Raw genomic sequence first — 17,906 nt, 5'->3', positions numbered from 1 at the left:
TTTTTGTTTTTGTTTTTGTTTTTGTTTTTAAGGCTTCCTGACAACTTACAGACACGGTCCTGACAGTAATGCTGCCATTATACCATAGCCGGAGCGGTGAAATTGAACGCTTTAAATGTGGACAGCTCCAAAAAACATTTAAGAGGTTTCTGACATTGTTAATGACTGCACAACATAGTACATAAAAGAGGAACAATACAGTCTGCTGCTCAGTTTATGGGTCATTTTCATATATCATCAAAAACTGTGAAGATGTTCAAAATAATAATTTAGCAATTTTTTTTATGCCGCCTCGGTTTTATATAGGTAAAAGTCTCCCACGCTGAAACAGCCACACTTATAAACCCATTACACTCTTGTCTTTATATAATCGTAATAACGGGGAAGACATGCAATACCTCATAGTCATTCATATCTCAGAAATAACGCCATTTATTTTGGTGTCTGCTATTGTGTGAACGCAAAATGGCTGCCACAAGCCTGGCACTTCCGCTCACGGGTCCCACTGGTGTATTGCAACAACATAATGAGGCTTTCTTCAGTGCCATCAGCGGTAAAGACAACTTCACTGACAAGGTAGGACTGCAAAAATGTAATGACATCTTCAGAAAACATGCTGCAAACCACGAAACTTCATTTCGGAAGCCTAACGGTGAAGACATTTTTTGGCCTTAAAAGTTTGGAAAATATAATTTTGGAATATTTTTTTCGGAGAAAAACTTGATGAGCTTTTGATGGAAAGCAACTGCCGATAATTCAAATACTCCTGTCAGTAAAATTCATGGATTTTCAAAAGGAAATTGCCACCAAAATCCAGGTAAACACACATGTTGGGGTTATTAATGGGATTACCAATTACCGGAGACAAATTCCTTGGGTGTTTTTTGGACATACTTGGCAGATAAAGATGATAAAGATGATTCTGACAAAAGGAGTTGGACATGTCACCATCCGGAAGCTTCCCGCTCTCGTTCATCCCATCACCGAAGCTGTTTGACGGGGTTGAGGTCAGGACTCTGTGCGGGCAAGCCGAGTTCGACCACATTCCACTCATGCGCCGGGGTCAAACTGGTGGCCCGGGGGGCGGGGGGGGGCACATTCGGCCCCCGCCACGTCGCGAAACCAAATCACGTGCATCCACTTCATGTATCCTTGCATAAATACCAAAATTGCAAATTATTGAGTTATTGCAAGCATTCTGTTCGTTGCCGATCCTCTTTCTAAAATAATTTCAATAACACTGCAGTCGATGGCTTCTGATTCCAAAAGTAGTTATGCATCGATGCGCGTGTATCTCATATAATATGAGGCGATCATACATTCATATCATATGGGTTCACAGCCACAACGGCCCTCCAAGAGAAATCATAACCGCGATGTGGCCCGCCACAAAAATGAGTTTGACACCCCCCTGCCCTAATGCTTCCTCAAGATGCTTTCTCCAGTCATCTAACCGAACTCATCGAGATGCACGCGTCGATACTTTGGTCTGGGCAGTTGTGCAGTCGATAGAACACATGCACTTACTCTCAGACGGGTAGATGGGCTGCATCTCGATCTTGTGCACCTCCTTGGCGTAGTACTCCTCCTCGCTCCGCTGTCGCTCGCACGTTGCCGCCCGTTCATTGGCCTTCTCCTGCAAGAGGTCCCGCGTGCTGTTGTAAATGGCTACGATGTCCCTGGACGCGTCCTCGGGCTCGGGGAAGTCCTGCGGCGGATTGGCGAGCTTGAGTTTGCTCAGGATCTGCACTCGGATCGCCTCGATGCGCTTCTTCTTGAACTGCTCCATGTCCAATACGCTGCATGTCGACAAACTGAGCGCAACCGTGACGAAATCCAAAGCGAGGAGAAGGCTGACAAAGCGCAGGTTCATCTTGTCCCACTCGGGCCGGAACAACACTAGTCAAAAACGGCATTCACCACGGTGACTTCAAAGTCACCACCAAGACACATTTCAGGGACAAAAATGGCAAGATTCTGAGCGCATTCATACGCGCGCGAGTCAACGACGCCTCCGATATTTTCAACGCGTTTCATAAATAGGAGGCGGCTGGAGAATTCATTCAATGCTTTTGGAAGAAACCGTTGAGTCCGTGACTGAAGTGAGCAAGACGGCACATCGAGTGTGCGTAAAAGTACTGCAGTCGAGTTGTGATGGCTGCCATTCAACTGCTCAAAAGTCTTCGCTGAAAACAAGGATCGGGGAGGGGGCGGGGGGGGGACAACAACAACCGAGTAAGAGTTGGTGGACTGTGCTGTTTACCCGCAGGACTCGAGCACACTTTCACCGCATCACAATGCCGGAATCGTCGCAGCCTCCGAAAACCAGAGGCAGGGGACGTCGACCCCCTGCTTCGAAGTCAGAAGAAACCACGCGTTGCCTTTCGGAATAATCCCAACTCGTTGAAACGTTCGAATTGTACCAGTCGGGCTATCTTGTGATTTCCTCAATGCAAAATCCACACAGAACGAGCGTCGCACGTCCTCCTCAGTCCACCTGCGCCCTGCAGCTCGTCTCCAACTCGTGCCAGGCAGCGGACCTCTGTGGCCACTTCAATCATATTTATCAAGGACCGATTAGACCACGTGTTCAACCCCCCCCCCACACACACACGCACATGATCTTTTGAAAAATCACCCCTCTCTGGCCCCATCTAATACAATTTGCCATTTACCATAATCTCATTTGAATTATGTTTTTTTTTATTATTATTATTTTTGAATTATTATTGCACAAGCGTTTTTTTTGGGGGGGGGGGCGGAGATGCGAGGGGGCGGGGCCAAGGGCGGGGACTGAAATGGGGCTACATATTGGTAGCAGTTTGTAAAGTGCATATTTCCCTTTAATTCCACGTTAAGAGGCGACTTATTTGAAATTGGACTGTTCGTTGCACCAACGGGGAAGTTGCTTTGAAAGGCTCACGTGCCTTTGCGATATAATGGAGTGTTGTAGATCATTAAAGCGGCCACAGTATGTTTTGCAGTACAAAGTGATTTGTTTGAATCAATATTTTGGTGCATTTCACTTTGACATAGAAAAAAAAAAATGTTTTGGGGGTGGGGGGGGGGGGGGGGCATTGAAACCGCATACAGAAAAAGTGTGGCACGAGTACCACGAGTGGTGCGCGAATGGTATGCGAAAGAATCACTGAATTGAATACAATTCAAATTTACACCCATTAAAACATGAAATATACAATCAAAAATATTTGAGTGAAGTAGCTATGCAACATCTTATTTAAGCTTTTTTTTTTTTTTTTTTTTTAAATCCGGTGGGAATTTGTGTTTGGCTATGTGCCTGCTTGTATGCACCACATGCACTAATCCGCACACTCACAGAGAGAGTGGGCAGGGTGAACTGGTTCATTTTCACGAAATGTACCTCTCAAAACTGGTTCAGTTCCACGAGGCTTATTTATTTTATTTATTTATTTATTTATTTTTAAAAAAGAGTGTAAAATGAGCTGCAATTCTTGATCCTTAGGGTATTTTGATGTTGCCCTCCTCGATCCTCCCCTACAGGAAATCACTGCAATTATTTTGTTAATAAATTAAAAAAAAAAGAACATTAGAAATGAAAATCAGGAAAATAATATACTGTATTGAGCATGATTGGCACTGCCATTTTTTAAGCTTTGCAAGCATGATATGATCTCATCTTATTTTTAGTTATTTTAGGAGTTCTACATTGAACCAAATTGTGGTGCACTTGGTTTGTCCAATAAAGTGCATTACTGCTGGAACACATTTAGGACCTTAGAGCATTTTTTTCACCATATAAAACTCCAGTAAAATATGTGTTCAGTAGGGTTTAATGTTTACATTTTTGTATTATTATCCATCCACTCATCTATTTTCTGTACCGCTTATCCTCACCAGGGTCGCGGGCATACTGGAGCCTATCCCAGCTATCGTCGGGCGAGAGGCAGGGTACGCCTTGAACTGGTCGCCGGCCAATCGCAGGGCACACAGAAACAAACAAGGATTCACACTCACATTCACACCTACGGGCAATTGAGTCTTCAATCAACCTACCACGCATGTTTTTGGGATGTGGGAGGAAACCGGAGTCCCTGGAGGAAACCCACCCAGCCACGGGGAGAACATGCAAACTCCACACACGCGGGGCCGGGATTTGAACCCCGGTCCTCAGAACTGTGAGGCAGATGGGCTTACCAGTCGCCGCCTGTATTATTATTATTATACTCAATAATAGTTATGATGTTAGAGGTAGTTTGGGCACGAAATCTAGGAGATTTCTCAAAAGAGATTAGGCAAAACAGCTGAAATAATAATCTCAAATATAGCCAGATACAACCTGCAGCCTCATCATATGTGTGAGCCCCCCACTTGCTTTAAACTGCCAGTGTGATTTATGTTTACACCCCACAGAAAGCAGCCGACTTGTTTGTTGTTTGCAAGTCTTGCTTGGTCCTTCAATCTGCCGCACTACTGCCAGCCTCTGTCACTGATGTTTAAAAAAGTACATTTCTCAATGGGTCAATAGGACGAGTGTTAAAAAAAAAAAAAAAAAAAAATTTTTTAAAACACTAAATTATCACCAGTGTTGGGGAGCAATTAATTGCATGTAATGAGATTATGTAATTTATTTACAAAATTTAAGTAGTTTTAATTCATTCCATTAATGGGAGAAAACGCGTAATTAAATGACAATTGCTTAGAATTGCAGTTACATTTGAAAAAATAGCTGCAAAAGGTCAGATTTGTATTCATATAAATTCCTTCTTATAAAGCTGACGCCTGTGATTGGTGCTCTCTGGTAATATGCCATTCTGCCATAGTCTCAGACATGGCATATTTTTCCAAATATGAGATTTTGAAAAAGATTAGAGTTATAGTTGCACTTTTGAATACATAAAAACACATTGACTTTTGAAAAATTTTTGACTTTTTTTTTTTAGGGAACATTCACTTATCTGGTTTTTCATTCATTGATTCATCTTCCATTCCCCTTCTCCTCACAAGTTTTTTTTTTTACATGACACATCCAAAGGTCATCTTGATGCATTCATTCCAAATTAAATAATAAAAAAGTAACCAAATGTAATTAGTTATATTACTTTGAGAATGTAATTGGAATAGAAATTACAATTGCAATTACATTTTCACCAGGCTAACTTGTAATTGGAACCAACTACATTTCCAAAGTAATCCTCCCAACACTATCAATGAATTGAAATGATTCTATTACGCCTTAGGTTATCAAATGTAAAAAAGATGAATTAATCAACACAACCTGAGTTGTTGTTTAATAGGTTGAAACGATGATAGGAACAAGGATCATCCATACATTCCACGTGTTCACTTGGCTTTTCAGTCAATGAAGTCATTGCGGGTCAGCAAGTAAGAAAAGAAATAGAATGTCAACATGTTAAAGTTGAAGGAAATTTATTCAGACTGTTCCTGATAATCTCTCAATCAACTTGAGTTTTTAGCTTTGCTATGAAGTCACTGTTTGAGCAGGCAGCTTGGGACAGAGTGGGGATGGTAACCGAGGCGTCGCAAGGTCCTGTGTCTTCGGCCGATTGTGTCAACGTGCCCGGATAAAAGGCGGCATACCAGAATGGCAGGCCACAGTGTTGCCATGACAGATGCATATCCAGCACAGTGCAGACAGCCTGACTCGCCGCTGTCCTGGTGATAACACCATGTGCAAATATTTCCCCCGTTTGTAGACACAGGAAGCTCGAGTAAAACAAGAGTCAGCACAAATGCTGGTGCCACGTCACCACATCACGTCACTGGCAGAATCCCAGTTTACTGGTGTTCATTGTAGAACTATGGATCTATTCATTTTTGTCATCTATTTACACATTACAAACCTCGGACACTACAATTGTATTTATAAATTAACCTTGACACAAAGGAAAGGTGTTTTTTTCTGTGCTTTTGGTTCCATGACATTAATTACTGCATGTTACTAGTGAGTCACCTCCCTGCATTTGCATTACTATAAATTGCATTCTTTTATTTGTGATTTCAACCGTTTCCTCCCTCACCCAAAAATACTTTGTGGTTTTGCACTTCGCCTATATTACGACTACTGTTGACAAATTCACAACCAGTTGCTGTTACAAATGTTATAGGCCTACTAATGTAACGCTGAATTCAAAAACATGTGTGTCCTCTAAATTTCTCTCTTGATTTTCAATCAGCATTTTTGTCAATTGGTAAACACCATAATTTATATCAGCTTTCAATCACCTAAATTTTCCTCAAGGCATTCAACTAAAATCCAAATCAAAAATATTTAGGGATGGGCTAAAAGTTAGTTGGGGCATTTTCCTTACTATTCTTTCAAAATTAAATACATTTTATACAGCTCACATAAGTACATGTTAAGGGTTCAGGAAGTGGTTTTGTTGTTCTGATCCTTTCGGTTTATAGATTTGTCTCTTTCAGAGGTACTTTGCGGCTTCATGAGAAGATTTGACATTCAATGAAGAAACAAAAAGTTCATGAAACAAAGGACAGCAAACACTTTGGACGCAGTGAGCCACAAGAAATGCTGACTTGTTGCTTCACAGGGAATTAATCATGAGCAAAGTAAAATGAACCACACCAATACATTGCAGTCTTAGTAGGCAAACCAGCTTTTTATTAAAGCGGTACTGTACAAAAGTGATATTTACAGAGGTTACACAACATAAAAATCTGCTGTACACTCCATGGTCATAAATGATCACTGAATTTTGCAGCTAAAACCAGCTCCCAGTTAACTGGTACATCATCCAGCAGAAAATATTTTATCGATCCTCTTTTGCATGTTTTTGTTTTCATGACCTGCCTCTGTCATATCAACAAAGGACAACATTTCTCAAACCTCCCAATCCTTTCTGAGCACGTGCCAATCCGATGAAGAACATACCAATTTTTTTCCAATGACAGAACCAAGTACAGTACTGGAGCTCCCTGAAGACAACACTGCCCCCTGTTGATTTTCACCTGCCTGCATGTTAGAGTCTGAACCAAATCACAGTAAGAAGCTAAAGTCTCTTGAGTCCGTTCTTCTGTTGTCAATCGGAATCATTTCAATCTGCACCACTTTCTGTATGTGCCTTGGCCTCTTCTTTATCCCAGTCTTTCATAGTCGCTCCCATCATGTAGTCATCACTGAGGACACTCCAAGCAGGTTTCTCCACCACCTCAGTAGTCTATGTAGACACACAGACACAATTACTGTAAAGTTTAGACTATGAGCCACATATTTTTATTTTTTTTTACACAGCTTTAAACAACTGTGGCTTAAACAACAACATGCTTTACTTACAGATTTTTCCTGATTGCCATAGCGTCACATTTACTTTTAATATATTTATTTTTTTTATCTATAAAATAATAATTAAAAAAAAATAATCCGCACACATTCAAGCATTCAAATTTGATTAAAAGTCACTCATAATGCAAAAAAAATGCAACATAACAGTATATATTTTTTGTGGCGGTAGCAGTATTTTCACTTCTGTGTTACTTGGTCTCCACTTGAGTTCATTTCCAACATTTGGCAGTTTTTGCCTTCGCTGTTCTGGCCTCTTAGAGCGTCAGCCTCACAGTTCTGAGGACCCGGGTTCAATCCCCGGCCCCGACTGTGTGGAGTTTGCATGTTCTCCCCGTGCCTGCGTGGGTTTTCTCCAGGCACTCCGGTTTCCTCCCACATCCCAAAAACATGCATTAATTGGAGACTCTAAATTGCCTGTAGGCATGACTGTGAGTGTGAATGGTTGTCTGTTTGTATGTGCCCTGTGATTGGCTGGCAACCAGTTCAGGGTGTACCCCGCCTCCTGCCTGATGACAGCTGGGATAGGCTCCAGCGCGCCCGCGACCCTTGTGAGGATAAGCGGCTCAGAAAATGGATGGATGGATGTTCTGGCCTCTCTGAATGTGCTTTGTTTAATTTGGTCGGTTACCAACAGTTGTCCAAATGAGAGGCATAGTGTTCTTGCTTCAAGATGTTTGTCATCATAAATGTTCATTCAAAGTACTTTCATTAGAGCACCACTCCCATTATCTTTAGGGTAACGTGAATCTACTAGCTTAATGCTAACATACAACGCGAAATTGAAATGAGCAAGGTGCAGGAGTTAGGGATACACCGATTATCATCCAGGCTGATTGTCAGCGCTGATATTCGGCAATTTAACAAATATCAATATGCTTGTTTGTTTTATTAATCTGATGGCCGATACGAAATCCATTTAAAACTGGGTAAACTTCAGGTAACTAACTATTTACATTTTCTGTTAACTTTATAACAGATGCTGCTGACCCTGGCAACTCCCTCAACTTTTTGTTGTTGTTTAAACTTAAAGCAAGGATAAGTGAAAGATTAACATTTCAGTGATATTGAAATTTTGGAAAACTCCATCTCCATAAAGTTGGTCAGCAGCAGGAAGCATGAAGTGCTCTAAAACTTCATGGTAGACAGCTGCGTTGACCCTGGACCTAAGGAAACACATTGGACCAACACCAGCACGTCATGGCACCCCAAACCATCACTGACTGTGGAAACTTTACACTCGACCTCAAGAGACATGGATTCTGTGCTAACCTCTCATCCTCCAGGACTCTGGGACCTTGATTTCTAAAGGAGATCTAAAATTGACTTTCATCAGAGAACATAATTTTGGACCACATCATTTGTTTTTAGCCCAGGCGAGACGCTTCTGACGCCGTCGCTTGTACAAGAAAGGCTTGACACAAGGAATACGACAGCTGAAACCCATGTCTTGCATACGTCTGTGCGTGGTGGTTGTTGAAGCACTGACTCCAGCTGCAGTCCACTCTTTGTGAACCTCCCCCACATTTTTGAATGGGTTTTGTTTCACAATCGTCTCCAGGGTGCGGTTATCCCTATTGCGTGTACACTTTTTTTTTTTTTTAACCACATCTTTTACTTCACTTCGCCTCTCTATTAATGTGCTTGGACACAGAGCTCTGTGAACAGCCAGCCTCTTTCGCAAGTTTTGTGTCTTGCCTTCCTTGTGCAAGGTGTCAATGGTCGTCTTTTGAACAACTGTCAGGTCAGCACTCTTCCCCATGATTGTGTAGCCTACAGAACGAGACTGAGAGACAATTTAAAAGGCCTTTGCAGGTATTTCGAGTTAAGTGGCTGATTAGAGTGTGGCACCAGGTGTCTTCAATTTTGCACCTCTCCACAATATTCAAATTTTCTGAGATTCTCAATTTGGGGTTTTCATGAGTTGTCAGTTATAATCATCAACATTAAAAGACATAGACACTTGAAATATGTCAGTCTGTGTGAAATGAATGTATACATTATACAATTTTCACTTTTTGAATGGAATTACTGAAATAAATAAATGTTTTCATGATATTCTAATTACATGACCAGCACCTGTACATGCAGTGGGTACGGAAAGTATTCAGACCCTCTTAAAATTGTCAGTCTTTGTTATATTGAAGCCATTTGCTAAAATCATGAAAGTTCATTTTTTTTGTCCTCATTAAATACACACACAGCACCCCGTATTAACAGAAAAAACGAAATTGTTGACATTTTTGCAGATTATTAATGGATTTTCCCCCCCTCATCTTGTCTCATAGGTGAGGTATAACTATGATGAAAATTACAAGCCTGTGGGAGAACTTGCACAACTGATGGATGACTAAATACTTTTTTGCCCCACTGTGCGTATATTATATATATATATATATATATATATATATATCCATCCAGCCATCCATTTTCTGAGCTGCTTCTCCTCACTAGGGTCGTGGGCGTGCTGGGACCTATCCCAGCTATCATCGGGCAGGAGGTGGGGGTACACCCTGAACTGGTTGCCAGCCAATCGCAGGCCACATACAAACAAACAAAGATTCGCACTCACATTCACACCTACAGGCAATTTAGAGTTGTCAATTAACCTACCATGCATGTTTTTGGTATGTGGGAGGAAACCGGAGTGACCGGAGAAAACCCACGGCGGCACGGGGAGAACATTCAAACTCCACACAGGCGGGGCTGGGGATTGAACCCTGGTCCTGAGAACTGTGAGGCAGACGCTCTAAACAGCCCACCACCGTGGAGCCTCTATATATACATACATACATACATACATATATATATATATATATACATATACATATATACATACATATACATACATATACATACATACATATACATACATACATACATACATATACATACATACATACATATATATATATATATACACACATATATATATATACACACATATATATATATATATATACATATATACATATATATATATATATATATATATATACACACATATATATATATATATATATATATATATATATATATATATATATACATACACATATATACACATATATATACATACATATATATATATACATACATATATATACATATATACACACATATATATACATATATATATATACACACATATATATACATACATACATATATATATATATATATACACACATATATATACATACATATATATATATATATATATATATACACATACATACACATATATATATATATATATATATATATATATATATATATATATATATATATACACATACACATATATAAATATATATATAAATACAGAAATAGACCCCGTAACTGAGACTGTGCCTTTTAATACGGTGCGCCTTATGGTCGTGAAAATACGGTATGTATATATACACACACACACACACACACACACACGCAATGGGTACAGAAATTATTCAGACCTCCTTAAATGTTTCACTCTTTGTTATATTGCAGCCATTAGCTAAAGTCATTTAAGTTAAATTTTTTCCCTCATTAATGTACACACAGCACCCATATTGACAGGAAAAAAACAGAATTGTTGAAATTTTTGCACATTTATTAAAAAAGAAAAACTGAAATATCACACAGCCATAACTATTCAGACCTTTTGCTCAGTATTTTGTAGAAGCACCCTTTTGAGCTAATACAGCCATGAGTCTTTTCGGGAATGATGCAACAAGTTTTTCCACACCTGGATTTGGGGATCCGCTGCCATTCCTCCTTGCAGATCTTCTCCAGTTCTGTCAGGGTGGATGGTGAACGTTGGTGTGCAGCCATTTTCAGGTCTCTCCAGAGACGCTCGATTGGGTTTAAGCCAGGGCTCTTGCTGGGTCTTTCAACAACAGTTACAGATTTGTTCTGAAGCCACTCCATTATTTTAGCTGTGCTTAGGGTCATTGTCTTGTTGAAAGGTGACCCTTCGGCACAGTCTGAGGTCCTGAGCACTCTGAAGAAGGTTTTCGTCCAGGATATCCCTGTACTTGGCCGCATTCATCTTTCGTTCGATTGGAACCAGTCGTCCTGTCTCTGTAGCTGAAAAACACCCCCACACCATGATGTAGCCACCACCATGCTTCACTGTTGGGACTGTATTGGACAGGTGATGAGCAGTGGCTGTTTTTTCCCCCCACACATACCATGTAGAATTAAGGCCAAAAAGTTCTATGTTGGTCTCATCAGACCATAGAATCTTATTTCTCACCATCTTGGAGTCCTTCAGGTGTTTTTTTTTAATAGCAAACTCCATGCGGGTTTTCATGTGTCTTGTACTGAGGAGAGGCTTCCATCGGGCCACTCTGCCATAAAGCCCCGACTGGTGGAGGGGTGCAGTGATGGGTGACTTTCTAAAACTTTCTCCCATCTCCATCTCTGGAGCTCAGTCACAGTGATCTTTGGGTTCTTCTTTACCTCTCTCACCAAGGCTCTTCTCCCCCAATTGCTCAGGAAGTGTTTTGGTCGTCCCCAAACGTCTTCCATTTAAGGATTATGGAGGCCACTGTGCCCTTAGGAATCTTAAGTGCAGCAGAAATTTTTTTGTAACCTTGGCCAGATCTGTACCTTGCCACAATTCTGTCTCTGAGCTCTTCAGGCAGTTTCTTTGACCTCATGAGTCTCATTTGCTCTCACATGCACTGTGACCTGTAAGGTCTTGTATAGAAAGGTGTGTGGCTTTCCTACTCAAATCCAATCAGGATAGTCAAACAGCTGGACTCCAATGAAGGTGTAGAACCATCAAGGATGATCAGAAGAAATGGACAGCGCCCGAATTCAATACGAGTGTCACAGCAAAGCGTCTGAATACTTATGGCTGTGTGATATTTTAGTTTTTCTTTTTTAATAAATCCGCAAAAATTTCAACATGTTTGGTTTTTCTGTCAATATGGGATACTGTGTGTACATCAATGAGGGAAAAAAATGATTTCAGCAAATGGCTGCAATAAAACAAAGCGTGAAAATTGTAAGGGGTCTGAATACTTTATTTATACCACTATATTTGTGCCCCCCAGAAACATGTTTGGTCACTGTCATCGCATGCAACGTCATGACCTCCTGAACATAGCCGCCATTGCGGCAGGACAATCCGGCTGCAACCAGGCGCTGGCGTATATAGTTTTCAAATCTATGGTTGGGAACTTGGGACCACCTGGACTACACTGCTGTAGACAGAGGACGCCCAAGTTTTGGGATCACTTTAAACCAAAAAGGACGAAAATGAATTGGTTGCAATTACTGCAAACGCAGAGGTGGCCTAATACGTCAGCTTGTGACAAAACATTCACACGCACGCTGGATGAGCTTTTTTTTTTAATTATTATTATTATTTTTAAATAACTTATCAGCCTATGTAATACACCCTACAATCACCAGTTATAACTTAAAATGTCCTGTAACCCTACCACCGCTAGTTAGGACGTACTACATCTAGGTTTTACACGATCAGGATTTTTGGGAGCGATCAGTTAAAAAAAAAAAAAAAAAAAAAAACAATAACCGATCACAAGATGACGCAATGTGTATATTTAAATGACTTGTTTATTTACTGTATACAGTGTTCCCTCGTTTTTCACAATTAATGGGGACCAGACCCCCCGCGAAAGGTGAAAAACCGCAAAGTAGGATTTGCCTTAGGCATTTTCGTGGATGTGTATGTGGGTACCAGAATGTTTAAAATATGTAAACAGTATTTATACAATACATATTTGAGACAAAGATTACAACAGTACACGCATTTACTTAAATATTGAATTATAAAACCTTATACAGTAATTAACATGTAATTTGTCCTGATAATATTAGTGTCCAAACTCACTGTCTTTTCCCTGCAATCAGCAATCCACAATGCTAATGCAGCTTCCATTTCCACAAAGTTACCACACGTTTCGCTTCCTTATTGAAGGTTATTGAAGCAGTTTTGCGGATGTTTGCTTCCTCTTTCTTTATGTACCGCACTGCATATTCATTCACGCCATAATGGCGTGCCACAGATGCATAACTTCTGTCCTCTTTGATCAAATCTAAAAGTTTCACTTTTTCACTGATGGTCATCATCTTCTTCTTCCTCCTCTTGGGCGCCCCGGAGGAAGCATTCGCAGGGGCACAGCGCTTCGGCGGCATTGTATGGGCATGCTTAACTAATAAAAAAAAATTATCGCTGAAACAAAATAAGTTATTGCGAACACAACAGCGTGGACGACACTGCCGAGACACAACAAGGGAAGATGCTGGGTGAGGCAGCGATGATGCGTAGCCAATCAGCTCACAGGATAAATCCACTCGTGCTGTCATTGGTCGATGTCGCGCCAGGAACCAATCACGCGACCTGTATAAGTGCCCGTACAGTACAGGCATGTAGAAAGCCTCTGCATGAACTCATCTCTTTGTTTGGCATGCAGGGAAACCTTCTCTCGCGCGCATCAACATGAAACAACTCGTCTTTCCGCAATATAGCTGCTGATATGGCTGTACTTTTTATTTTTTAATGAATATTTTGGAAAAACCCGCGAAACGTGAAGCACGACGAGTGACGAGGGAACACTGTATACTTGTGTACTTTATACTGAGTGTCTTCAAAAGAATTCTCGATTCAAGTCATGTATTCTAATCAGTCATGTCAAACCGACATAAAATAATGGGGGCTAATTTACTGTAATTACTTTATTGTAATTAAATTGCTTCATACACACACCGAAACTTTAGAGCCGGAGTGTCAAACTCATTTTAATTTGCGGGCCACATTTACCCCAATTAGATCTCAAGCGGGTCAGATTACAATATGTGTGGCTTAAAAATCCATAAATAACAGTTATTCAAAAATTTCCCCATTGTTTTGGTGCAAATAATGAAAAGTACTTTCGGAAAATATTCACATTTATTCATTATTATCTTGTTGCTGAAAATCATATGAGCAGTGTGAAATTTTTGGCCCAAAATTATATATATATAAAAAAAATTTTTTTTAAAAAAGTTCCAACAAAGCAACCTCTTTTGAAATTAAGCTTTTGACTGAAATTGTGTAATAGTCAATTAAACTTAGCATTGTTTGGCCTTCACAAGTGCATCAATGTCATTTAAGTATTCTCAGTGCACCCTCCAGTGGACAAATTAGCAACAAAAGTTACATTTATTGAAAAATAGCAGTGAATGTCTTCTCCATCCCCACGGGCCGGATTGGACCCCCTGACGGGCCAGTTCTGGCCCGCAGCCCGTATGTTTGGCACCCCTGCTTTAGAGCATGATTCGACACAACGCCGGCATGTTTGTGCTAGCACTAGCTTGCTAGGCTACATAACGTTTTGTTGCCTGCTTGCGAGTGTTATCGTATTAAAAGTACATGAACATTCCCCAAGCAATCCTTGAATTAAAGTCCTCTCCCGAGCACCGGTGACCACCCGCACACCCCATTTTGTTCTTATAATACACACGACGCAATCCATTGTTTTCATCGCCATGGTAACGAGTTTGGACTGACAAGATAAAGCCCAGTGATCGTAAAAGACGGAATGTGGTGGTTTGGAATACAAGATTTTATTGCAGTTATCTGACAATCGTGAACGACCAAAAAAGTGCAATCGCGAACGACCAAATTTGTCTTGTAATCTGATCAACGCATTACGTGTTGTCTGTCTTAGACGTGTTGTCTGTCCCACACCATCGTCATGTTTGTTTTTAAATAACTTTGTTGGTGGTCAGATCTTTACAGTACAATGTCAAAAGACACTAGACAGGGCTAAAAATAAACTAGCTTTTGGATTCAAATATACTGGACACGATAGCAACGCGCAGTAAATGTCTTTTGCGGTGCTGATCAATGACGATCGGCGAATTATGACAAAGCCGATCATCATAAAATTCGAATTATCGGCAGATACCGATCAAATCAGTGTTAAGTCTAACTGTATCGTGTTTGTCTGCAGCCAATGACGCATATACAGATATGTACAGCTAAGTAATAAGACAGTGCAGTACTTCATTTATTTGAGCTCACAGACTGCACAATGCATTTATATTATACACTCAGTACCAATGTATGCAGTTAAAGGACGGCAGTCGATCCCCCATAAATGAGAATGAATGTGTATTTGTACATATAAAAATGGGGGGCGTGATTACTCTTCCGAGACGAAATATCGATTCTAAAAAGTGTCAATAGTGACAGTCCTACTCTTATATTTTCTTAAAAAAATATATATATATATATATCTGGAATTTATTTTAATCGTGGACATACCAGGTTTCAATTTTTTTAAAGTATTGCAGTGAGACAATATGCATCGATTCAAGATGATAATTTCTTTCCCTTCTTCTTTCAGAAAAAATATAGGATATTGAAAAGTTTGTTTTTCTCAGGAGTCATAAGGGAAAGAAAATCACTTACGCTGAAGTCTTTTTCAGCATTTGATTGGAACTCTGCTGCCACCTTCTGTTTTCCGTAGCACGTCGATGAAGTCTTTTTTGGAAACAGAGGAAAGTATTTTTGCCTTCTTCCTCTCTGAGCCACCAGCCTCCTTCACCTTGTTATCAACATTCTTCTGGTGCATTCTCACTGCATTAAACAGCTGCACCACTCCTCTTTGTGGGAAAATAAACAACTGAATCAGCCTTCACATTCACTTCCAGTGTGACAACACAAAAATACTCAACAACACACCTAGTTGCAATTCTCTGCAGAGCTTTTTCTGCCTCGCGGTCCTTCACTAGATTAGGTTTCTCTCTGCACATCATCTCCCATGCTCGCTTCTTGTCAGTCTGGTGGGCATAAAAAGCAAGCACCATAATAGATTTGCAATGTCTGTCCAAAACCTTGGCCACTTTATCAGTACCATGTACCAAAATTGCCTCCAATTAAGGTTCAAAAGTTTTGTTTAGTATTTATAGATCATTATGTTTCACTGTGCATTAAAGGTTGGTTTGTATACTATACATTTTTAAATTTATACCAAGAATTACTTAAATTGCCAATCGATATTTCTGTTGTGTGAAATCATTAAAAAGGTTCTGTAAACAATTCACTGAAGTGGTGAGTTTCCATTAAACAACTGTTTTTTTCCTGCGTTTACTAGTACTTTGATAATTACCTTTTCCTTCCTCTCCAACTGCTCCTGTCTTTCTTTTGCCTTCACCTTGTCCATTTCTTTGTTTTTCACTAAGATGGTGGTTTTGCTGTTGAGGGTTTGCTTCCCCAAGATCTTGGCCATTGCCTCTGCCCAGCCAGCATTGGCATTGCCTTCTTCAGCCTCCTCCTCCTGACCTCCATCTTCATCCTCTGCACCGTCACTCCCTCCATCAACATTTCCCTCAGATTCTCCATCAGTTGACATTTGATCATCACTCCCCGCATCTGAGTTATTCAGATCATTTGTGTCCGCCAAATGAGAGTCTGTATAATCTGCTGAGTAAGAAATAACGTCATAACTGCTCTTGACAACAACAGCTCATTTACGCGTCCATGCAGATTAATTGCTTCGCATATTTGTCACGTGATTACTGTAAAATGTTAATGTTGTTGTTGTAATTTTATTTGCCGATACTTAAAAGGGATGTCTTCATACTGTGAAATGCTAGTTAAGTGCTAAATATGAGCAACACATGTTCCACCAATACATTTTCTAACGTTACGACGTCATTGTTAACAAGAAAGGAGTCACACAAAACTAATTTCCTTAAGAATTCGTTGACGATAACATAATATGGATAATCTGGATGCTGTTTTATACAATATGCACACGAACAATTCAATTAGTTACCGCTATCTCCCATGATCCGCACATGCGTACCCACCACAGCGGCCATTGTAGAGTAACAAAGAAATGGTTCCGAGTGCAACTACCAACTGCGAATGGTTCCTCTTCTTCTTCTGTGTGGTACTAAGCAACCAGCGTTCAGGTCCATTACTGGCCCCTGCCGGACTGTAGCTCAAACTAAACGTCAAGAGGATTTTCAATATTAACGCCTTTATTTTCTCTTGACTCTGATGTCAGTTTGCACAGATGTTAACCACTAATGGTTTAATTTAGTTTTTTTTTTTTTTTTTAATATCCCACCTTGGATTTCTATGGGTAATGTCTCACATGCTGAAACGGCCATGCGTGAATTTGATTTAAAAATTTAGGCCATAATATCAAAGAAAATGTGGAGATGAATACACAATTTTCATGGCAATCCAATGTGAATGTAATCTGAACAACAATATTTCTTAATCTTGCATAGGTAAAATCATAAACAATGATAACCTTCATTTATGAAGAACAACTTTATTCAATACTAACACAAAATAAGTAGTGAACGTAAAGGCTAAACTTTACCAATTGATGATAAAACTTCATAGCATTATACTATGAATAACTGACAAATATAATCATGTAATTGACCTATGCAAACATAGAATACACAGATTAAAGAATACCCATCCATTAGAATGTTTGAAGTTCTGCGTTTATCCCATCTTAAATGTTGCCACAGCGTTGTTGATTAAATCCATATACGGAGCAAATGATGGTGGCTCACTAAAATACATTTCTTGCATAATGGCAACATCAAAAGTGCATAACGGTAAAGACATAAACAGCAACCATGT

The 17,906-nt window shown here is 40.0% G+C and overlaps 2 protein-coding genes across 2 annotated transcripts in view; both read right to left on the bottom strand.

The window, feature by feature from the left end:
• Window positions 1-2,540, bottom strand: part of tgfb2 (transforming growth factor, beta 2) — a 77,788-nt gene extending 75,248 nt beyond the window's left edge. Inside the window, exon 1 of the mRNA XM_061673629.1 lies at window positions 1,528-2,540. Coding sequence (XP_061529613.1) covers window positions 1,528-1,873 — 346 coding nt within the window. The 5' untranslated portion in view covers window positions 1,874-2,540. The remainder of the gene's footprint in view (window positions 1-1,527) is intronic.
• A 4,050-nt stretch (window positions 2,541-6,590) lies between these two features.
• rrp15 (ribosomal RNA processing 15 homolog) lies at window positions 6,591-17,144 on the bottom strand. Its single transcript, XM_061673628.1, has 5 exons — window positions 17,077-17,144; window positions 16,408-16,718; window positions 15,981-16,078; window positions 15,708-15,901; window positions 6,591-7,175 (listed from the first exon to the last, which is right to left on the bottom strand). The coding sequence occupies exons 1-4, from the start codon at window positions 17,120-17,122 to the stop codon at window positions 15,721-15,723; spliced, it is 636 nt and encodes a 211-aa protein (XP_061529612.1). The 5' UTR covers window positions 17,123-17,144; the 3' UTR covers window positions 6,591-7,175; window positions 15,708-15,720.
• Window positions 17,145-17,906: the final 762 nt, after the last annotated feature.

The sequence above is a fragment of the Phycodurus eques genome, chromosome 4 (genome assembly GCF_024500275.1).
Source record: "Phycodurus eques isolate BA_2022a chromosome 4, UOR_Pequ_1.1, whole genome shotgun sequence".
Classification (NCBI taxonomy): Eukaryota; Metazoa; Chordata; class Actinopteri; order Syngnathiformes; family Syngnathidae; genus Phycodurus; species Phycodurus eques.
This window is presented reverse-complemented; position numbering and strand designations above follow the sequence as displayed.

Excerpts from the sequence above, each read along its gene's own strand:
- rrp15 (XM_061673628.1), bottom strand. The coding sequence starts at position 17,122 with ATGGCCGCTGTGGTGGGTACGCATGTGCGGATCATGGGAGATAGCG. Across the intron at positions 16,079-16,407 it reads AGTTGGAGAGGAAGGAAAAG|ACTGACAAGAAGCGAGCATG; the intron begins GTAATTATCAAA and ends TATGCCCACCAG. Across the intron at positions 15,902-15,980 it reads CTGCAGAGAATTGCAACTAG|AGGAGTGGTGCAGCTGTTTA; the intron begins GTGTGTTGTTGA and ends TTTCCCACAAAG.